The 24188-nt window shown below is 44.8% G+C and overlaps 2 protein-coding genes across 2 annotated transcripts in view; one reads left to right on the forward strand and one right to left on the reverse strand.

Annotated features, from left to right (window-relative positions):
- Positions 1 to 2584, reverse strand: part of LOC145997107 (lysozyme c-1-like) — a 37791-nt gene extending 35207 nt beyond the window's left edge. The window contains exon 1 of the mRNA XM_083133733.1: positions 2180 to 2584. Within this exon, the coding sequence (XP_082989859.1) occupies positions 2180 to 2584 (405 nt within the window). The remainder of the gene's footprint in view (positions 1 to 2179) is intronic.
- Positions 2585 to 11461: 8877 nt separating this feature from the next.
- LOC145997108 (uncharacterized) lies at positions 11462 to 12319 on the forward strand. The gene has a single exon (XM_083133734.1). It carries the CDS (start codon positions 11462 to 11464, stop codon positions 12317 to 12319), a length of 858 nt encoding a protein of 285 aa, XP_082989860.1.
- Positions 12320 to 24188: the final 11869 nt, after the last annotated feature.

Here is a 24188-nt window from a genome sequence, read left to right on the forward strand (position 1 = left end):
TTTCCCTAATATCCATGCTAAAGAATATGGTACTTATTCAATGTCTTTTCATTCGATTGAACCGTCTTTGTTAGTTATTGAAAGTGTAATGCACCTTATTTGCATGGGGAAGTAACCAAATCAAGTAACAGGTCGAGCCAAAGCAGTTAACTCTCCCCTGAAGAGCAAATAAAGCATAACAATCCTTCATCATTCTTATCTCTGTTCTCTCTCCCTGTCTCTCGTCGCCTCATATCTTTAATCGCCCCCATCTCCTCCACAACGGTAGTTCTTCGGAAAATGCCACAATATTTGCCTTGTTGCATTTCAACCGTACATATTATTGAAGAAATAAAAAGGCCCTTAAGGGTCTATCGTCCCTTGGAAGTGGGGCGCCCTTTATTCCGCTCTTGTATGATCCTTAATTGAAACTATGTGTTTTATGTTTCGCTCAAACTGTGTACATTATTTATCAATATATGAAAAAATAAAGTAGGTCCTCGGAGGAAGTCGCCCATGACTCCCCCTCAAGGGCCTCGGAGAGGGTAGTCGCGCCCCTTTAATCAGCCCTTGCTGCCTCATCAATGAATCTTCCTCTAGATACCAGAGCGATTGCTCCCCGGCATCTTGTGTCACAGGATAAACATTTTATCCACCGCCTTAGTTAAAATGGTCAATTTTGAACGTTTCGCTGTCCCCAACTTTCGCCTGCTTGTCCATATATGGAGAATACCGTGCATTTTAAAATCAGGCTAAAAATAAATATAAAATATTATGAACATTACACACCAGTGGCGGCGATTGGGTTCCAAAACTGAGACGGGGGAAGGGGCCAAAAGTGGGGGGACAAGGACAGTTTACCATAGTGCGGGGGCAAAAGTGACAAAAAGCGGGGGGAAACTGCCCCCAATGCCTCCCCCGATCGCCTCCACTGTTACACGCTTGTAATCGTGGTTTCACATTTAAAACGGAAGTCTGTTAGGCCCTTTGCAAATATCAATTGGGTCTCCCCGATGGCGCAGTGGTAGCGTCGTCGCCTTGTAATCAAGGGGTCCCAGGTTCGATACCCGGTGGAGGAACATAGTGGTTCGGATCCCACTTTAAACTGTAGGTCCAGTCTCAATTAGCCTTACTGTGCATAAAGTGGGCTTAAAACACCAACTCAATCAATCAATCAATCAAATCAAATATCAATAGTCCCTCTACTTACTTAAGACCACGCCCTAGAGCCAGGGCCGGACCACCGGGCAAAATCCCGGTACACCCTCTCCTTCGGCGTCCGGAAGGGGGGGCAAGGGGGCCATGCCCCCCCCTGGAAAATGAATGTGTACCTTAAAATTATATAATTTACACATAATTTCATTTCAATCACAGTAATTTATGTTAATTATTATAAATTCGTTGAAGAAACGTGATAATTTCAGACTGAAACAGTGTTTTTTGTGGGGCATCACTATTTTGGAGGAAAATATGTCCTTTGCCCGCCCTGGAAAAAATTACCTTGCTCGCCCCTCCCTGGAAAAAATCCTGCGGACGTCCATGACCCTCTCACTGTCCTTCTGAAAACACACATTTTGCACCCTTTTTTCCCTCAACTGCTCACAATCGGCGCCCTGTTGAGGAAAATTGCCACTTCCCTCTTGGAAGTCCCAACCCGGCCCTGCACAGCTTACAGCTATATCTTTCCCTTATAGTAATGTCAGCTTGAATGAGGTGGACTAAATCGCCTTAAGATATCTTAAACGCGAAATAAGGAATTTCTGAACTTCTCAGCCCCTCACATTTATTCAATTCGAATACTCCTCAGGTTTCCCCGATAACGCTGTCGTCTTGTAATCAAGAGGTCCAAGGTTTGATCCCCGGAAGAGGCACATTGCACAGTGACTGCTTTAAGTGCAGTCTTAATCCCGATTAGCCTATCTGACCATTAAGCGGACTTAAGACGAACTTCGTGGAACACTGATTGCAACTATGCCATTTCTCGCACAGCACTGTGTCGAAGTACACATTGGATGCACGAAACATGAATACCCACAGTTAGAAAACAAGATCCAGGTCAATTTCTTAATGGATCACTTTATATAAAGCTTTGTAATACATTTTTCATTCACCACGAGAAGCAGTGCACAACGAAATTATTGTGTGAGAGGTGAGTTTATCGCGTTAAAGTCCAGTCCTTCACTGCAAAGGGAACTCAAAAGCAGCCAGCGATGTAGGAAGAGGTGTCGCCGTTGCAGTACTGGTAAGTTGTCCACGCCGGAAATCCGCTTCCGTTGTAGATGAGCAAGGCGCACGCGCAGTCGTCGCTGATGTTATCGTCCTGAAGCGCCGAGCAAGCGACGTTGCAGCCGTTGCCGCCAGGGGAGCACCAGTAGCGGTCGTTGATCTGGAACAGGCCGTGGTCGACGCTTCCGTCGGAGTTCAGGTGTCCCTCGGCAGACGTGTCGTAGCTGGACTCGTGCTGGACGATGCAGATCCACGTCGAGATGGTGCTCATGCTGAACCCATGTTGGTTCACCAACTCCTGAGCCAACTGGCACCTGTCGTAGATCTTGGCATTCGCGATGCCTGCGAGGACGAACAAGACGGCTAGTTTGGCAATCATCTTGAGTTAATTGAAAAATTACCGTGCAGCCTTTTTATATTCCTGCGTTATCTCTTAGGTGAACAATTGGAAGTGATAACAATTGTGTGGTTCATGATCAATTGATCATTACGTAAACTTACTTATCTGCTTATCATTTGGGGTGTGTAATTCTTTTGTCTAGAGACATGGTGTTATCGCCGACTCAATTCTACATCTTGCACCCAATTCATTGTAATTCAAGGAACCACTTGAACGTTGCCTGAGGTCAGATGGCCGAGAAACGAGATAAAACTGTAGCATTGTATTGTTTGATATTTATGTTGTGTTATGCCCCCAGGAAATACCTTGTATCCAAGCACTTTCTGTGTTGTCTTTTCATATAATTGTTTGCCCACTGCAGTTCAGAGGTTTCAAGGATATGTGTCAACAGCCATTCTTTTGTCAAGGGAAAATTGCTGAAGTATATTATTAGAAACTCCCATGTTAAGTGATAAGATGTCGCTGAAAGGAAAATGGCAAAGGACATGGTCTGAATTAACAGTAGGGAATAGGGATGCAGGGACTCCCCCGAGTGGACCCAAATAGTCTTCATATTAGGGAGTCAGGCCATTGATGAATCAATCGATCAATCTTTTATTTTGGACCTAACAGCTTTGAAGCATTCTTTTTCTATGGATTCTTTCTAGAATTGCTTTATATTTAAATTATCGTCATACGTTATATTTAGACTGTTTAGAACAAAAATAAAATAAGAATGTTAACAAACTATATTCCAGTTGAACATCTGGAATGGCCACCAAACTTGTCACATTTATTGGAAATCGAACTTTTAAATTGTATAGTTTTGTATAGTGTATTTCTTTCCCTATTACATTTTGGACATTCCAGTATTATATGGCCTTGCAATCAAGGGGTCCCGGGTTCAATTCCCGTTGGAGGCACATAGTGGATCGGATCCCACTTTAAAACTGTAGGTCCAGTCCCGATTAGCCTTACTGTGCATGAAGTGGACTTAAAACACCAAATCAATCATTCAACGATTTTCTTTCACTAAGGACCCACCAACATTTTTGTTGCGGGGATGCCACAGGATGTTTTGTGAATGGAATTCGGGTGACGGACAATAGCCAGGAAGAAATTTACAACAGAATTTATGGTCTATCTAAATTTGAGGGACACGCCATAAACCAGATCGAAGAACAAGGTGAAACAAACAATATGTAAAAAGTGCTGATAGCAGACAGGTTGCATATTTCAGTAAAATGTTAGAGTAGACCCAGCGTACACATGGACCCTGCGTCGTCGCCTTGTAATCAAGGGGTCCCGGGTTCGATTCCCGGTGGAGGCACATTCGGATCCCACTTTAAACTGTAGGTCCAGTCCCAATTAGCCTTACTGTGCATGAAGTGGACTTAAAACACCAAATCAATCCAATCCACATGTACCCCTTATAGTGGCTTCGGAGATGTGCTCAGAAAATGAGAGTTTCTCATCAAATACGACGCCTAGGTCTTTCTGTGCGGCAACTCTTTGAACGCAATTATTCTCGTTGAAATATTATTCTTATTGTGTTTTTCTTTAAGGAGAAGGTAATGATAGTACATTTCTGAGGGTTAAGTTTCAAGTACCACTTTACTAGGAAAGCTAAATTATTTTGCAGAAGTACGGCAATGGTGACCCCGATTCTTTTCTTTGTTTTTTTTTCTGCCCTAAATTTCTTCCCTTCATACATCCAATCTCTCTCTCTCCACACCTCTCCCTGGGTCTCTCGAGAGCAGATTAACAGACTATAGTGCGCGTCAAATCTCCTGCATATGGCGATAGCCAATAGCAGCGCACTGCAGCGGTGCCATGTCGAAATCTCACACGGAAAGAGACAGCGTGGTCGAGCGAAACGCCTTGTCACGGAGAGCACGGAACATTAGATAATATAACATATAATAAACTTAATGGGAGAAAAGAACATACCTGATTAGGGACTGCATAATTCTTTCAATATTCTCAAGGTGGAAGTTGGAGAGCCTTTGTAAGATATTTTGTCCCGTAAAGAGTACGTTATCTTTTTGGTAGTAGAAAATTCGCCACGATCGTAAATTTCAAAGACTGTTCTACGAACTACGTCTTTTTTCGAAGTCATCTAAATTTGTCGTTCTTTTCGGTATGTTAATGTACTTTCTAGTCTAGGTTATTGAAACATTGGAGCAGGCCCCGATCCACATTGTTTTGCCCCCGAACATATCCGAGAAACGGTAGCTTGATTCACACCACACGCTTAAGCTGTTAGATCCTGGCACTTCTTAAAGTCAATTTTACTTCTTTGTTCGTCACTCGAACACTTTTTTTTTTTAAGAAATTGTACACCTGAAAAATCACCTGTCGTACCTGGCTTCGTACAACACTGTATTTTTGCCTCTTCTCTCGCCATCACTACCACGTGGTTTACTCAACGACATGCTGCACACACCCACTAAACACATGAAAAAAAAACGAACAATGACGGTATCCTCTTCGTCAACTTCTTCTGCCATCACTGGGAACGAACGTGCCCTGTTCCCTTAGCTAATCGGAAAGTTTCAGAATGCAACAGGAACGAAGGGAGAGCAAAAATGATACAATGCAAATACGTTTATAATAACATTGCTTCTACAGAGGGAACGGTATAAGCTACAATCACGCTTGTTTTTCGTACATACTCGCAAATTCATTATCTTTCCATCTGTTGAACTACTGACACTTGAAATAATCTATTTATATCCGAGCGCCAGGTACACGATTTAGTAGCGAGGTGAAACAGCTTCTGAACTAGGCAACGCCGCACGGCCGTGATTCGCTGGTGCTGTTCAGTCGTTCAAGGCCATATGCAGGAGATTTGACGCGCACTCTAACAGCAACTCCGGAATTTCCTGCATTTTACACTCATTTTTTCCGATCTACGCAGTTTTTACTTTAGTGAATGCACTTTATTTCTATTATCTATATATCTAATATATAAAAATGGATGAATGTGTGTATGTTTGTTCCGGCATAACTCTCGAACGTCTGGAGTGATTTCAACCAAACTTGCTACACGTATGAGTTACAATCTGGAAAGAAATACTGTGGGAGTAAGACACTCCTAGCACCCCTAGAGGTGGGGGAAGGAGGGGTGACATGTAAAAATAATAAAAAACTACCGATATTAGTGTGGAATAAATAGTTTTCGGGGGTCGCTAAGATGAATAGTGACACTCCCAATGCCGTTCAACACTAAGTTCATCACCTATCGGGATGGGGGGTGAGAGGGAGTGAAAAATAAAATGTCAAAAATGAACTAGATTAGTGTCGAATACATAGTTTTCGGAGTCTCTAAGCTAATTGGTGACTCACGATGACCAAACTTGGTACACATATGACTTACAATCTGAAAAGAAATACTGTGCGGGTAAGACACCCCTGCCACCCCTAGGGGTGGTGGTGGAAAGGGGGGTGACATGTAAAAATAATCGAAAACGACCGATATTAGTGTGGAATCCATAGTTTTCGGGTTCGCTAAGATGAATAGTGACACTACGAATGTCGTTCAAACCCCTGGCACCCCTAGGGGTGGGGGTGGGAAGAGAGTGGCATGTAAAAATAATCGAAAATGACCTATATTAGTGTGGAATCCATAGTTTTCGGGGTGGTTAAAATGAATAGTGACACTACGAATGCCGTTCAGCTCCAAGTTCATCGCCTATCGGCATGGGGGATGAGAGGAAGTGAAAAATAAAATATCAAAAATGACCAACGTAAGTGTCGATTTCATAGGTTTTGGAGTCGCTAAGCTAAGAAAGAGAGAGAGAGAGAGAGACTTGCTTTCTCGATCACGATCAACAAATCACAGGGGCAGTATATTAAGTAATGCGGAGTGGATTTAAGATCACCATGTTTCTCCCACGGACAACTTTAATAGAAGATTGAGATAACGCCAGGCAATCAGCTAGTTGACAATAAAAATGACAAACTTTCTGCTTTTTTTCCCCACTTTATTTAAGACCTTTATATCTCCTTGTTCATTGTGACGCCCAGAAACGTAGTGGTTTCCTGTGGCATCCCCGCAACAAAAATGATGGTGGGCCCTTAGTGAAGAAAGGTCATTGAATGATTGATTTGGTGTTTTAAGTCCACTTTATGCACAGTAAGGCTAATCGGGACTGGACCTATAGTTTAAGTGGGATCCGAACCACTATGTGCCTCCACCGGATATCGAACCCGGGACCCCTGTTTACAAGGCAACGACGTTACCTCTGCGCCATGGGGGAGGCCCGAAAAAAGATCAAGAATATTATAACGTATGATGATGAGAGTACAGGGCCGGGCAAAATCCTGTTACGCCCTCTCGTCTCGGCGCTCTTCCGAAAACACATATTAGGTTGTTGTTTTTTTTTGTTTTTTTTTCTGCTCACAATCGATCACAGTGGCGAATAAACTTTTTATTTTCTGTTTCCTTGTGGACTTCCACAGGGTCGGCTTAACTACTGATCCAGTGGCGACTCGTGTCTTTTTTGGGGTGTAGGAAGAAGTTGTAGTAAACCGACGAGGAAGGTTTGAAAAATGCTTTCAGGTTCAATTACAGTCACTATCATTGCATTTACAGGGTGGGAAATAACCTTTTGCTAGGGGTCTGCAGGAAAAAGTAACAACAATTAAGAAATTATGGTAATACCAAATGTTTACTACGACAATTTTGGTTACAAAAACAAAATTAAAAGTTAGTTCTTCACGGCTTTCAGTTCCTGCGATGTTGGTAAGTTGACGACTGTATTCTGCAGCGCGGTCAAAGCTTTTCTCACGGCGTCCAGCTCACTGGCATCGGCTACAGTACCCAGCTCATCCCGGAGTCGCGTCATGTCGTCCTGCGTAGGGGTTGATTGCTGCAGTGTTTCCAACTTGCTCTGTATGTCGTCGATCAGGTGATGGAAGTGTGAAAGTTCGGTTTCGGTGTTAAGGCTTTCCAGCTTGGCAATTTGCTGTTGAACGGTGGTCAGGGTTTCCGTTATGCCTGGCAATTTCAATTCCAAAGCTTCCTGCACGGTCGATAGATCAGTTCTCATGATCGACAAAGTGTCCTCAATGTGGCTTACGGTGCCTTGGATTTTACCGAAATCCTCGTACGTCTCGAGTTGCAGTTTGATGTTGGCCACAGACTTTCCTATAATTTTCAGTTCCTCGGACGAAGGAAAGTTGGCAATGGCTTCTTCGACGGTTTGGAGTTTCTCCCTGATGTTTTTCACCGAGTTTTCAAGTTCTGCGAAGGATATCAGAGACGGGATCTCATCCCGAAAACTACCGAGTTCGTTTCGTAGATCGGCCACTGCTCGATTGATCAGAAGTATGGGTTGGTTTCAAGTTGGATCTTAATGTTACAAATAACATTTTGAAGTTCGCTCAAGCTAGCTTGGATGTTTGTTTCCTGTTCCTCAAACTTAGTTTTTAGTTGAATAATGTCTCTGGATTTTTGTAGGTTAGATAGTTCCTCTCGCAGGTTGTTCACTGTTTCCTGAATGCTGCTCAAACTTTCCAAGGATGCTAAATCAGCATACTTGGCGAACAGTGATTTGAATTCCGCTTCGATCTTCAGGATCGGATCCACTAATGTTTTCTGCAGACTTGTGATCTCATCTTGTAGGCTCGAGGACAGAGTGTTCTGGAGAGTCAGCAGGTCGCTGCGAAGTTTCTTCACTCGTTGGTCGAGTTTTAGAATTTCAGTGTTGTCGGGTGGCTCGGTATCCGTGCCGCCTCTGGAGCGGCCGAAGATATTGTTCGGCATCTTGAGGCGTCTTACTGTTTACTTACAGATTCGAATCAAAACAATGGCCCCCAATGTGTATATAATAGCCTATTGCATATCCCTGAAAGTTGGCTTTCTCTGTTGCAGAAAAATGTCGCAGTCACAAGACACATCCACTGCAGTTCCGAAGACGAAAGAACCCCAAGTTCACTGCCCCTTCTGTAATATCCCACAAACCAAGTCCCATCTAAGTCGGCATAAACAAAGATGTATTCAACGGCCTGGTTCGTCGAAAGAACCCACCAGCATCACCAAACCTTCCCCAACATCCAGGAAAGTGATAACAACAAAAAATTTGATCGTCAATCAGAAGAGTGGGGTAAAGCGAAAGCAGTCTTCAAACCAGTTGAGCCATGGAAAGAGAACGAAGATCACAGAATCGGCTGAAGCACGCGACCCAGAATGTATTAAGCCGAAGAGAATGGCCTTCAGGAATATGTTGGCAAATTACAGCCTCAGCAGCGAGAATAGGGGTTTGCCCTGCAGTGCCGAAATTTTCCTGAAGGAGAAGAAAGCAGAAGTGGTTAAGATTTTGGTTTCCACTCTCGACAAGGGCCCCTTCAAATTCGACATGGTTTTGGATTCGTTGTTCGAGAAGCATTCGTCGGAACAAACTCACATGTTCTCCAGTAGAACAAAGCAACAACTTCTGCTGGAAAGTGAGAGGGAGGTGATAAGTGAACTTTACGACAAGCTAGTGAATGAGATCGTCCGGAAGCAGGAAGAGTTTCAAGGCAAAGGATCGGGTTGGAGTGTTTGCAACACTACACATATCATCAACATCAACATAAGCAAATACAAGCCTCTTTCGGGATCGACTTACGTGAAGCTCCCGCAGGTGATCGAAAACAAGAAAGCCGTTCTTAACATTGAAAACAACGACAACCAGTGTTTCAAATGGTGCCTCCTGGCCCATTTGCATCATAAAACAAAAAACTCTACGCGCGTTGGAAGTTACAGCCAGTACGAGAATGAATTGGATGAATATTTCGAAGACGTTACATTTCCTGTGCAGCTGACAAAAATCGAAAAATTCGAAAAAGCCTATCAACAAAAAAACAAGATTCCAATCGGTGTAAATGTGTACGGATATACAATCAGCAACAAAAAAGTAGATATTTTTCCGCTTCGGATCAGCAAAATTGTAGGTGATGAGGTGAATGTAGTGCACATGCTGTTGATAAAAAGTATGAAACAGCACCATTATTGTCTCATCCGTGATCTTTCAAAGCTGGTCAGAAGCGAGATAACAAAACATGAACATCAAATCGAAATCTGTTATCGATGTATGGTATTTTTCAGCAACCTAGGTTCAAGAACCGCCAAGGAGAGACTGCAGGATCACCTCAGAGAATGCCTGCAGCATCAACCATCCAGGTGCGTGTTCCCTGGTGGTTCTCATTTCTTCAGAAAGTACAAGTCCCAGCTGGAGGTCCCCGTTGTCATCGTTGCGGACTTTGAGGCATTCTTGAAGCCCATGGCGATCTGCGACCCCGATCCGGCGAAATCATCAACTACTGCCTACCACGAGCACATACCTTGCAGTTTCGCATACTACGTGCACTGGATGGCAGGAGCGGACGAAGATAGCAAGGAACCGATTCTTTACCGAGGACCCGAGGCTGGAAAACGCTTCCTGGAATTCCTAGTCAAGGAAGTGGAGGAATGGGGTGATGTTTTGTTCAGGACTAAACCCATGAATGATCTTACCGAAGACGAAGAATTGAGGTTTGTTTGTGCAACACATTGTCCAAATTGCGGGTCCAAATTTGATGATTGTGTGAAAAAAGTGACACACCACAATCACGTAACGGATCAGTACATCAGTCCGTTATGCTATAGATGCAATTTGAAGCTTCAAACTGCCAAGTTTGTGCCGGTATTTTTCCACGGGCTCAGCAATTATGATCTTCACCATTTCGTCAAAGAGCTGGGCTATGACAAAAAATCCATCCGTGTGATTGCCGAGACCGACGAGAAATACATTACTATCAGCAAGTGGGTGAATATTCCACCAGGCTATCATGGTAAGATGATCCCCTGCGACGGTGAGTGCACGTTGTGCGCTGCTGGCAAAAACCCAAAATACAGAAGAATTGAACTTAGATTCATCGATTCTTACCGCTTTCTCCAGGCTAGCTTCGAAAAATGCGTCGCCATGTTGGACATGCCGGAAGTTACCAGAGATCATTTCCCAGATGTGTCCTTGGACGCTATTCGAAGGAAAGGAGTGTACCCATATGAGTACGTCGACGGGCCCGAAAAGTTCGACGAGACGGGTCTTCCATCGAAAGACGCTTTTAATTCAACCTTGAAGGACTCCGTGTGTTCCGACGAAGACTATGCACACGCCAAACGTATGTGGAACGAGTTTCGATGCTGCTCGCTGGGTGATTTCCACGATCGATACTTGAAGCTGGACGTGCTTCTCCTATTCGACGTGCTCCAAGCGTTTCGTCAAACCGCTATTCGTGATTACAAAGTCGACCCTGCGCACTTCGTGAGTCTTCCGGGATTCACCTGGAATGCCATGTTGTATTCCAGTAGCATTCGATTGCAACTTTTCGCGGAAGATCAATGCGACATGCAGCTTTTCATCGAGAAATGTATCAGGGGCGGCATCGTGCAATGTTGTTTAAGACATGCGAAAGCAAACAACAAGTACATGGGAGACGAGCACGATCCCAATCAGGAGTCCAGCTACATAATATACTTGGACGCCAACAACCTGTATGGTTATGCGATGACGCAGAAGCTGCCACAGTCTAATTTCGAGTGGTCGGACATCACCGAAGAAGGACTGAAACATCTGCTTCAAGAGGATAATTTTGAAGGATCGACAGGATACTTCGCGGAGGTAGACTTCAGAATTGCACTAGCTCCATTCGGATTTTCCTCTGGCGCCTGAGCTTAAATGTCCTCCTCGCTCCAATCAACCAAAACTGCTTCTGACGTTGGAGAGGAAGGATCATTACGTAGTGCACTGCAAACTGCTGAAATTCTATCTCCAGCAGGGTCTTGTTTTAACTAAAGTGCACAGAGTTTTGAAATTCACGCAGGGCAAATGGCTGGAACCCTACATCAACATGAACACCCAGAAGCGGCAGGTGGCGACATCTGACCTGGATAAGGATATGTATAAACTGATGAACAACGCCATCTACGGAAAAACAATGGAGAATGTAAGGAAATACAAGGACGTCAAGATAGATTCGGACGAAAAAAAATGCATGAAGTGGGTTGCCAACCCACGCTTCAATAGCAGGAAAATTTTCAACGAGAACCTGACGTTGCTTCATCTTGACAAATCCTGCATTACGTTCAACAAACCGACGTACGTGGGGGCTGCAATTCTCGAACTGTCGAAACTGCAAATGTACGAGTTCCACTACAACATCATGAAGTCACGATACAAAAATCAAATCCAGATTGCTTACATGGATACGGACAGTTTCGTTTATGTGATGAAGGAAGATCCGTACAGGGGCATGACAACCGAATTGAAGGAACATTTCGACACTTCGGGCTATCCACAGCCGAACCCCTACAACATTTTGCCAAGAAACAAGAAAGTTCAAGGATTGATGAAGGACGAAATGAACGGTGAGATCATCAGAGAGTTCGTGGGACTCAGGGCTAAATCGTATTGTATCAGAACGACCGTTGCCACCATCAAGAAGTCCAAGGGAGTTGGGAAAAGCACTGTTCAGGGGAAGTTAAACGTCAAGGATTACATCGAATGCCTGAAGAAGAAACTAACCATCCTGCGGGAAGAGAGGAGGTTCCAGAGCATAGACCATGATGTGAAGACCGTGAAACTGAACAAAGTGGCGTTGGATGCAGAGGACGACAAGAGAAAAGTTTTGAACTGCGGTATTCACACCGTTCCATGGGGCTATTCACCAATCGGAGAGAAGTTCAAATCATGCAATATCTGTAATTAGGCTAATCCTGTAACGAATCCACTTCGCACGCTTCTGTATTAAATTGTATGCATACACACAAAATACTTTTTCATTCACTTCATTTCCGGCATCCATCTATTTTTTTGCTGAAATAAACGGCAGTCTCATATCACCAAAATCTTTTCTCTCCATTTATTGTTCTTTCCTACACTATCCCAATGTTGGTCTTGGGGTGGCACAGAGAGAAAAGAAGGCAGCAGCTGAAGCAGAATGCAGTTCACGGATAGCAGTAAGTAAATAAACAGACATAATAAAATAGGAGTTCTTCGCAATGCGTCCGAAAGGAGTGGCTTATCAAATCCCTTACTCGGAACTCAAAAAGGTTTCGGGCATCGATTCTATACTCACGAAGAAGCAACGCGAGAAGAAAAACAAATGTTTAAAGAAGGGGCACGGGATGAAGCTCCTTCTCAGCAGGCCACAGCTAAGCAAGTTGCAAAAGTCTAGGTCAAGAAAGCAGGGAGGTTTCATTTTCAGCATTCCCGCGATCCTCGCTGCTCTCGGAGCCGTGGGAAGTCTCGCAGGTGGTAGTGCCGCGATCGCGAAAACCGTGATCGATGCCAAGAAGAACACAGAAGAGCTCGAAGAGCAAAAAAGACACAACCTCGCCGTGGAAAGCAAGATGAACGCTACTGGTTCCGGATTGAAGAGAAGAAGAACAAAGAAACAAACCACCGCAGCAGCGTTGAAGAAATTCAACCTTAAAAAAAAGTGCCCCTTTCAAACGAAGATATTGAGTCTCTAGCCGAATTGTTCAACGTTATAAACTTCAGAGGTGTGTTCATGTCCGATACATTGCCTGCTAACGGACCCCGAAGTGGCGGCGAAAGCGGAGTGGTCAACTTGGATAATTCTCTCAACCCGGGAACCCACTGGGTATGTTATTGGATTGCCGAGGACGGAAGCGCTTTCGTTTTTGATTCTTTCGGTGGCGTTCCACTTCTCGCGCTTGCGAACTACCTGAAATCGACGTCCGAAATATTTTACAACGACGAAAGGATACAGGGCTTCGACGAAGTGGTCTGCGGTCATCTCTGCATCGTAATGCTGGTCATTCTTTCGCAACTAACCGGCAGCGGCGACTCGACGTCGTTGGAAATGTTTCAGAGAGCAACGGATTTGATAAAACAATAGCGATAAAAGAAAAATGCTAGTCCTGCATTTGTCCAGCGAGACTTCAATCCTCAAACTGAAACTCCATTACGATGTAATCAGTTTGCAACAAGAGTCGTTGGGCCTGTGGCTTTCTACAGCATGTACTTGATTCGCAACGTCACAGAATACAACAACACCCTCCACGTAGGAAGCAAGAAGATCACCGTTTCGCCTGGACAATATAACCTGACTACGCTGCAAGCCCAATTGCCTTCGAACGTCATCCTGTCCGAGAGTTCGGTCACTCATTGCGTGGAGATTACGTCCGCCACAGAAGAAATAAACCTCGGATCCATCGGGGAGCTCTTGGGTTTCCCTAACGACAGCAGGTTGGCGCCGGGGATCAAGCACGTCGGGTCCTCTATTCCCAAATTCCTGTCCATAGAAACTTTGAACGTACATTGCAACCTGGCTCAGGGCATGGTTGTATCGACGGACGCAAATCGGGACCAAACACACAAGGAAACCGGTATAATTGCGACGTTCAAGCCCAATTCGGAATTCCTGGAGCCGATTCTTTACGAACCAGCCAAACCAATCTTTTTTCCCATCCAGCACGACAAGTTCAGTGAAGTAGAACTGACTATAACGAACGAGAAAGGTGAATTGGTGGATTTCGCCGGAGCCACGAGCACGGCCGTACTGGCTATCTTGTAAATAAAATAGACGGTTAATCGAAAGCGCACGATGGATCACGTAGAAAGTTACGAACTGCAGTCCTTCCCTCCCAACAGAAGGACGTTTGGCAACCTCAACGAACCGAACAAGGACATCGAATTTGATGTGGACGTTGGTGACGGGTTTGTGCATCGTCATCGCGCTGACCTCTACATCAGATACGAAATTGTCACCAGGGACGAAAATGCAGCTTACCCCGCAGGAGCCAACATCAGGCTGATAGACAATTTCGTCCCTCACCTCTTATCCCAGGTGGAAGTGAGAAAGCATGGCACAGTCATCGACAGGATGGATAACCCCGGACTAACTTCGACCATCGTGGCGACCATGACGCTCTCGAAGCCAGAGAGTTCGTACTACAAAGCGGCGGGTTTCGAAACCGACAACAAATTACCCGGGAAACTCAGCACCGTGCTATTCCCTCTGCGGCTCCTCTATGGATTCTTCTCCGACTACAAGGAAATCATGTGGAAGGGCGGTCTGAGGATCACTTTCAAGAGAGCGTCCAACGACAACAACTTGTTTCTGCGATGGAAATCCGCGACGGCTGGGGGCGCCGTGGACGATGCGAGCCTCCCGTCCGAGGGTAAGTGCGTGATAAAATCCATGGAACTTCGCATGCCGATCATCGAATACGAAGCTAACCACGCCACGAAGATCAAAGCAGAAATCATGAAGAACCCGAACATCCCGCTCGAGTTTCAGATGTACCAATTCTTGCAGAGGACGGTGTCCGGGCGATACTTCGAGTTCGACGTGACGACACAGTTCAACAGCATCCAGTACGACATGCCCGACTTCGTGGTGGTCGTGTTTCAAAACGGTCGCGACGGCAGTCAGAATGCGGATTCGAGTATGTTCGACTACTGCAAAGTTAGGAACATTTACCTTAAGAACGGGCGTAACGAGATTTTCCCCAGAGAGAACTACAACCTCGCGGAAGATGATTACCTGAAGCTGTACGAAGCTTACACAGCGTTCAAGAGGGTCACCATGGAAGGATCTACCGACATGGACTACACGCCAGCGGAGTTTATCCAGAAACGTCCGATGTACGTGATCAACACATCGAAACGCAAGCAGGTGGTGATCAGCGACCGCACGAGCATCAAGGTTGTCGTGGATTTCCAAGAGGCGATCCCAGACAATACAGTATGCAGCGTGGTCCTGATTGCAGGGAAAAAGTTTGTTTACGATGTAAAGAACGAGAGAATCATTGAACAGTTTTGATATTTTTTATTGAAATGAAATAAATACAAATTTGTTACAAACCCCAACCGAGTTTTCTTTTCGTGTGCATTGCCATTGTCGTTCCTAGAGCGGCCAGTCTTTCACCTATGCCGGCGTCTCTGCTGACTACCCTCCGGAAAGCCTGGTGTTCCAACTGCATGTCGGCATCGTGCCTTGCTGCGAGATCCCTGTTGTCCCGGTACGCAATATCATGGTCTTTGCAGACAGCATCCAAGGGATTAACCCCCGGATCACCGCGATCCAGTCGCGCGTCCAATTTAGTACCGGGACCGCAGTATTGGTAGCCGGGAATATGCATCTCGAAAGGCAATTTGTTGATGATGTTGATCAGATACCCGATGCCTTTCGGTTCGTTAACGATGAAGCGACTTAGTTTGGAAACGATCATGTCCACGATGCCAACCTTTTCATTGTGAAAGTTTCGGTTTCCGGCCCTTTCTTCTCCGGCGATGACCAGCAGCCGGTCCACGAGTTTACGAACATCGTCCAGCCACACGAATTCCACGGGCAAATTGGAGTAGCGCTTGATACCGCTGCCGGTAGGCAGGCGAGTGGTGCCAGGTTGCTGCTTGATTTCGTTCCAAAACGATTTGATGATGTTCCTGTACTTCTCGCTGCTACTCGACTTGACCCTGTTCTGTGATGGGTCGTTGTTCTGATACAAAGCATCGGTCATCTTCAGAATTTCCTTGTAATTGTCGTAATCCTCTTCGGAATACACGTTGGTGTCGGGGCGTTTTCTAGTGATCAGTTCCCATAGTCTCGGCGTGCCTGCGTACTTCTTGAAGAAACTTCTGCGTCCCGCCCGGCTCTCGTTGTAGATGATGATATCGTCCTTGTCGAACGTGACGTGCCAACTGCCTATCTTCCACACGACACTCCCGGAAGGGTCGGGTGATGGATACAAACCGAAAACTTCGTCTCTGTCATCGCCTTTGGTGCTCAGATATTTGGCTGCGGTCGGTCCTAATCGTATTCCCTCGACGGAAGACGAACTGCTGCTGCTGCTGGGCGACGGAAACCTAGTGGGAAGCGACGGCAGTTGGAAGTGTTGGAGAGTTGTGGTGGGTGAAGGAGGAGTGGGAGGATAGTCCGTAATGTTGCGAACTGTCACCGGCACCAACTCTGTGATCAAGTCCTTGTTATGTTCGGCAACATCTTTGATTTCTTTGCCCAGGTCACCGATCGCATCGATGAGCGGTTGCTCCTGTCGCTTTTTCTACTCATAATATACACGATTCTCTTCCTTCCACCCTTTGAATCGTTTAGCAAGGTACTCGGTCAACTTGATGTTTTCTTCGGCTTTCCTTTTGGACATTGCATGGGCCTATCTGTTTTCTTACAATTTTGTTATTTTATTTCGACGGAAGAAACAAGACAGAGCTGTCAATGAAATGATATTGTTGATAATCTTATCTTTTTCGTTGTTCATCTCGTACCATGCATCTGAAAATTTTCTAACACTCTGCTTATGATATCCATCAAGCATGTCTTCCATTTCGTCTGTTATTGCGTGAAGATCTTCGGTATTCACGATCTTTTTCCCCGTGATTTTAAATATGTGGTCCTTCATGATGATCTGGCACGGCACGGCAAACGCTGGCGAACTATCTGCGATATCAATTATTCTGTGGATGTTATCTTCTTCTTTACCCGACACAATCTTGAAGATCTGATAGAGCAGCTCCACAGGAAGATTGATTACATTAGCAGAACGTGATGTATTCATTTTTTCTTTTTGTTCGCATCGTACTATTATATTACATTTTCTATCACGATAAACTCGTTGATCTTGTTACGATACTTCCCCTGGTTCGGTTTGCGAGTCATGTCTATCGTGGCGAAGCCGTAGTCGTCAGCATTCCAGCAATGCGCGCAGAGGTTGCGAAACGACTCGTACGGAAAATGGCGGAGCTGGATCGCCCGGGCGAGTCGTAGCCTTTTACGCTGTATATTTTAAGGTACCTTCACGGGAAATCACCTATAGCGTAGTACCATCACGGTTAACCCCCGAAAACACCTATAGGGTAGTACCTTCACGGTTAACTCAGTACTTTCACGGGAAAACACCTATAGAGCACTACCTTCACGGTAATTTTGGGCAAATCGTAGCCTTTTACGCTGTATATTTTAAGGTACCTTCACGGGAAAGCACCTATAGAGCAGTACCTTCACGGTGAACACAGTACCTTCACGGAAAAGCGCCTATAGATCAGTACCTTCACGGTTAACCCAGTACCTTAACGGGAAAGCGCCTATAGAGCACTACCTTCACGGTTAACACAGTACTTTCACGGTGAAAGCGCCTATAGGGTAGTAGCGAACCGTAGCCTTTTACGCTGTATATTTTAAGCTTCACGGCAAAGCACCTATAGGGTAGTAGCGAACCGTAGCCTTTTACGCTGTATATTTTAAAGTACCTTCACGGGAAAGCGCCTATAGAGCAGTACCTTCACGGTTAACACAGTACCTTCACGGAAAAGCGCCTATAGATCAGTACCTTCACGGAAAAGCGCCTATAGATCAGTACCTTCACGGTTAACCCAGTACCTTCACGGGAAAGCATCTATAGGGTAGTAGCGAACCGTAGCCTTTTACGCTGTATATTGTAAGGTACCTTCACGGCAAAGCACCTATAGAGCAGTACCTTCACGGTTAACCCACTACCTTCAAGGCAAAGCGCCTATAGAGCAGTACCTTCACGGCAAAGCGCCTATAGAGCAGTACCTTCACGGGAAAGCACCTATAGAGCAGTACCTTCACGGTTAACCCAGTACCTTCACGGGAAAGCACCTATATACCAATACCTTCACGGCAAAGCGCCTATACAGCAGTACCTTCACGGCAAAGCGCCTATAGAGCAGTACCTTCACGGTTAACCCAGTACCTTCACGGCAAATCACCTATAGAGCAGTACCTTCACGGTTAACCCAGTACCTTCATGGCAAAGCGCCTATAGAGCAGTACCTTCACGGCAAAGCGCCTATAGAGCAGTACCTTCACGGGAAAGCACCTATAGAGCAGTACCTTCACGGTTAACCCAGTACCTTCACGGGAAAGCACCTATATACCAATACCTTCACGGCAAAGCGCCTATACAGCAGTACCTTCACGGCAAAGCACCTATAGGGTAGTACCTTCACGGTTAACCCAGTACCTTCACGGCAAAGCACCTATAGAGCAGTACCTTTACGGCAAAGCGCCTATAGAGCAGTACCTTCACGGTTATTTTCCAAACAGCTCAAAATAATAACCCCCTTTCACGTTTTTTTCCAAACCTAACGCAGGTAACTGTCAGCGTTGCCAACTCTGCGTAACCGTTTACGCTGTATATTCACGGTGCCTCACTGTCTGCCATAAAAATTTCACCACAATATTTTACGAGTTAAACTAACCTAGTGAGTTGACAACATGTTGTTTACGCTGTATATTTTAAGGTCGTTCACGGTGCCTCACTGTCAGCGTTGCCAACTCTGCCATAAATATTTCACCACAATATTTTACGAGTTAAACTAACCTAGTGAGTTGGCAACATTTATTCTATCATGCACGAACTAACCTAACCTCTTCCAATGGTGAATGGCTGTGATTGGTCAGACATAGGGTTACCAGACGTCCGGATTTTCCCGGACATGTCCTACATTTTAGCCTTATGTCCGGCGTCCGGGAGGAATTTGAAAAATATTGTAAATGTCCTACATTTCGAGCGTCACATAATATTAATTAGGAAAGTAGGTATCAGAAAAAAATCATGTAAGTTACAAGTCTATGGACTGCGCTTCCAAACTCAATGGTGACATTTATTTTGATTCAGTCATTGCCCAAAAAGAAAAAAGTTTGTCCTGCTATTAAAAATACGGAAAAACGGAAGCACTTAATGAACAAAGTTTTGGGACCACTTTCTGATAACGTCACTGTTCAATGCCTGAGCAGAATCTTTTGTCTTAGAGATTATACTGATGGAACAAGGTGTTGCCCATTCTTATTCAATATTCAATATAATTTGATTGTAAAGCAGGGGTATAGAGAATAAAGTTATTCAGGGTGCCTACCACTCAAGAAAGTCATTGTAGTCAAGACAAAGTAAAGAAATCAACAAAATAGGTCAAGAAGTCAATACAAAGGCAATAAATTATTCTTGTGGTCAAGAATTTTTGCTATCATAATGACTGATTGGTTGATTTAGTTTATTTTACTTAACTTTTTTCTGTACCTTTGGTTAATCGCGAAAATGATAATGAATGGTGGTAAGGTAAGATGAGTGAAGGGACAGTCACAAACATATAGGGACAACCGACACAAGCCCCACATAAGATTATACTGGCTTGAGTTCAGACGCCAAAGCCTTGCTCGTTTGCCAAACACAGTTCAGGATGCATTAATACGAGAAAGCAGATCTAATTCTCTTCTTAAATTCAGCTTCAGTTTTCATCTTAACTGGCTGTTTGGTAGGGGTTTTTAAATAAATAAATATTTATTTTCTTAATTACTAATTTCCAATTTTACCTAAGTAGGGTTCGGATAAATAAACGTTAAGAAAGACGGGAAAAGGTCTAGAAAAGTCCAAAAAAAGTAAAGAATTCTGGATGTGTCATTTTGGTAGACACCCTGTTATTGAACTAAAGACTACCCAAGATGAAACTTCCCGAACTTTAAACATCTCGAATTTTAAATTACGGTAATTGCTGAATATTTGTTTAACATTACAGGTCATAATTCAAATGTTCAGAGAGTACTTTTATTACCATCTTCCCAACAGACTAACGAGAGAAATTATTTTTTCATAATGTCTGTAAAATGTCTGTTACTGGTCCCTATAATTTCAAAGAGTTTGACTGTCCATCTAACATAAATATAGTTTGGCTAAACCTGAAATTTTTATAAAAATTGTCTCCTCAGAGAAGTACCACTTAAATCATGTAGTAAGAGGTGCATTGATTAGTATGATTGCAAGTCTTGAAATTTTGCATTTAAAAATTCATTATTTTTAAAACGGAAAAGTGTAATTTTTCAACTACTTTCTAACATGCTCTATAGAAATATGTATTATTTATTGAGAATGTTTTTTGTCCTACATTTTGACTTAATGTTCTACATTTTGGGACAGCATGTCCTACATTTCCCTTACAGCGATCTGGTAACCCTAGTCAGACAGCCCCTCCCGAACATTTTATGGCCGATCAATTTTGTGCGCGTGAGCCTCGAAGTCTTTTGTGCATTTCATATTTTTATGCTGTACAACACAAAAGTGAAAATAAAATTTCAATATTTGTTTCTAGCGATGATAAGTGGCACTTTTGGTTCTTTAACCGAGGAAAAAAAAAACGCTTTTTTGCTTGGTGTTACTGTTGTTTGAGCCGCAAGCTAAATTTAACTAACAAATCAAAACAAGCGCTCTTCAGGGGGAAGTATGCTTTCGAAAACAAAGAAACAATACAAATTCTAGCATTTCCTCTACCGATGAGCATCTTTTCTGTTCTGGTTAATTACGCAAGGGAAAAAAAAGGGCGTTGGCTTCGAAAAAAAATCTTTACCAGTAAAAATGTCTGCGAGACCTTTCCTCGAAGCAAGAAGAGGAAAAATTAATAAAATAGTCTGAGCAGTGGGAAAGAAAGAAATGCTCTATAACATGCCAACCAACGTGTTCGGCTACAACAGGAGGAAACCTGGCGCCACGCTTCCCAACTACGTCAAGATATCCAGCGAAGAGGTCGTCAAAGCTCGAGACATGCTTGACGATGCCTTGCTTGCTTTCCGAACCGACCTGTTGGCAGCTACAATCATCCACTTGAACGGTATTGTGAAGCAGTTCGAAGAGAACACCGGCAAGATCTTCTTCATCTTCAACAACAATAGCATCTTCTACGAACTCTCCCTAGGTGGCGGAAGTCTCCGAATTGTGAACTTGCATCCCTCGAGCGGTGTCGCGATAAGTCTGCATCACGGGGAGAGTTTATTCAGGATCAAGCACGACAACATGAAAATCGGAGTCTCGTACGACAATGTTTCCGTCGGAGATCGTCTGTACGCCGAATCTATCGAGACGAATATGGAGCATCCGATGCCGCTTTTTTTTGGAGTTGGTGCTCTCCTATCCCGTCGCCAGTGTCAGTCGTCTATCGTAAGCAAGCAAGTAAGCAAAATGCAAGAAAACAATGAAGATAATAGATCCATATTTTTGCATCGGAGCCTTTGTTGTCTATTAGCCTCATGAGAGCAGCTATCGTGAACGAACTGCACAAACCTGCCCGCAGGAATTATCCTCGACTGCCCGTGGTCACCAAAGGGATAGACGACCTCTGGCAGGCCGACCTCGTGGAGATGAGCACGGGGAATCTCAAGGGGCTTCACAAGATCAACAAGGGGTTCAGATACCTCCTCACCGTGATCGACACTTTCAGCAAGTACGCTTGGGCGATACCCGTTAAAAACAAGACCGGGGTCGAGGTCAGCAAAGCTTTCGCTTCTGTTCTCAAACAGAGATCCCCTTGTTTCCTGCAGACCGATCGAGGCAGGGAATTCTACAACTCTGTCTTCGGGAGGATGCTCAAGGAGAACGGTATTCTTCACTATTCAACCTACAGCGAGCTGAAAGCAAGCATCGTGGAGCGATTCAACAGGACCCTCAAGGGGCTCACGTGGAAACGGTTCACCCTCCGCGGGAACTACAAGTGGGTGGATCTGGTGCCCGAACTGGTGGAGGAATACAACAACCGAATTCACAGGACGATCGGGATGAAACCCTTGGAAGTGACCAAGCGAAACGAAAGGTGGCTGCTCTCCGAAGTGTACTGCAAACGAAACACTGGCGAAAAAATCAAGAAACCAAAGTATGAAATAGGAGACAATGTGAGAGTGAGCAAGTTCAAGCGCCCCGGAGTATTCGACAAAGGTTTCACTCGAAACTGGTCTACAGAAATTTTCACCGTGACCGATGTTCTCCTGCCTTCATCACCTCCCTACATCCCCACCTACAAGCTGAAGAGCACCGCGGACGGTGAGGACATCGAGGGTCGATTCTACGAGCAGGAACTGTCCGCCACTAGGTTCCCGGACACTTACCTTGTGGAGAAAGTGCTCCGACGCAGCAAGGGCAAACTTTACGTCAAGTGGCTCGGTCTTCCCTCTTCGCAGAATTCTTGGGTTGATGCTATCGATATCGTATGAGCTGGGAGGTGACCAAGAGGCTCCCGAACGTTGGCGAAGGTAAAGGAAGAAAGAAAAATGGCGAATTGCTTCCCGAAAGTATCAGATGTCTCATCGTGGGGCCCCGGGTTGTGGCAAAACCACATTGATGGTAGACAATTTCATCCTGGCTCCCCACTGGCTCGATTGGGAGAGCAGACACCTGTACGTCTTTTCCAAGAGCCTCGAGCAATTGAAATACCGGCAGCTGATTGCAGTCTACGACGATCTGGAAATAGCCACCTTTGCCTCGCAGATGGTGCCTTTGGACGAGAGTTGTGAGAATTCGGTGGTTGTCTTCGACGATGTCATCCTCGAGAATCAGGAAGAGGTTCGCAACTACTTCACTCGAGGTCGTCACAAGGGCATGGACTGCTTTTACTTGGCTCAGACCTTCTCGAAGATCCCCAAGCAGATGATCAGGGACAACGCCAACTTCATTTGCTTGTCACAAACCTCAAGCACGTGTACGACGAGTTCGTCGGAGGGGATATGACGTACGAGTCGTTTCGCAACCTCTGCGCGCATTGCTGGAATGCTGACGACTACGGCTTCGCCACGATAGACATGACTCGCAAACCGAACCAGGGGAAGTATCGTAACAAGATCAACGAGTTTATCGTGATAGAAAATGTAATATAATAGTACGATGCGAACAAAAAGAAAAAATGAATACATCACGTTCTGCTAATGTAATCAATCTTCCTGTGGAGCTGCTCTATCAGATCTTCAAGATTGTGTCGGGTAAAGAAGAAGATAACATCCACAGAATAATTGATATCGCAGATAGTTCGCCAGCGTTTGCCGTGCCGTGCCAGATCATCATGAAGGACCACATATTTAAAATCACGGGGAAAAAGATCGTGAATACCGAAGATCTTCACGCAATAACAGACGAAATGGAAGACATGCTTGATGGATATCATAAGCAGAGTGTTAGAAAATTTTCAGATGCATGGTACGAGATGAACAACGAAAAAGATAAGATTATCAACAATATCATTTCATTGACAAATCTGTCTTGTTTCTTCCATCTTCAATTGCTCGAGGCTCTTGGAAAAGACGTACAGGTGTCTGCTCTCCCAATCGAGCCAGTGGGGAGCCAGGATGAAATTGTCTACCATCAATGTGGTTTTGCCACAACCCGAGGGCCCCACGATGAGACATCTGATACTTTCGGGAAGCAATTCGCCATTTTTCTTTCTTCCTTTACCTTCGCCAACGTCCGGGAGCCTCTTGGTCACCTCCCAGCTCATACGATATCGATAGCATCAACCCAAGAATTCTGCGAAGAGGGAAGACCGAGCCACTTGACGTAAAGTTTGCCCTTGCTGCGTCGGAGCACTTTCTCCACAAGGTAAGTGTCCGGGAACCTAGTGGCGGACAGTTCCTGCTCGTAGAATCGACCCTCGATGTCCTCACCGTCCGCGGTGCTCTTCAGCTTGTAGGTGGGGATGTAGGGAGGTGATGAAGGCAGGAGAACATCGGTCACGGTGAAAATTTCTGTAGACCAGTTTCGAGTGAAACCTTTGTCGAATACTCCGGGGCGCTTGAACTTGCTCACTCTCACATTGTCTCC

This window comes from Lepisma saccharinum, chromosome 13, assembly GCF_977018435.1.
Source record: "Lepisma saccharinum chromosome 13, izLepSacc3.1, whole genome shotgun sequence".
Classification (NCBI taxonomy): domain Eukaryota; kingdom Metazoa; phylum Arthropoda; class Insecta; order Zygentoma; family Lepismatidae; genus Lepisma; species Lepisma saccharinum.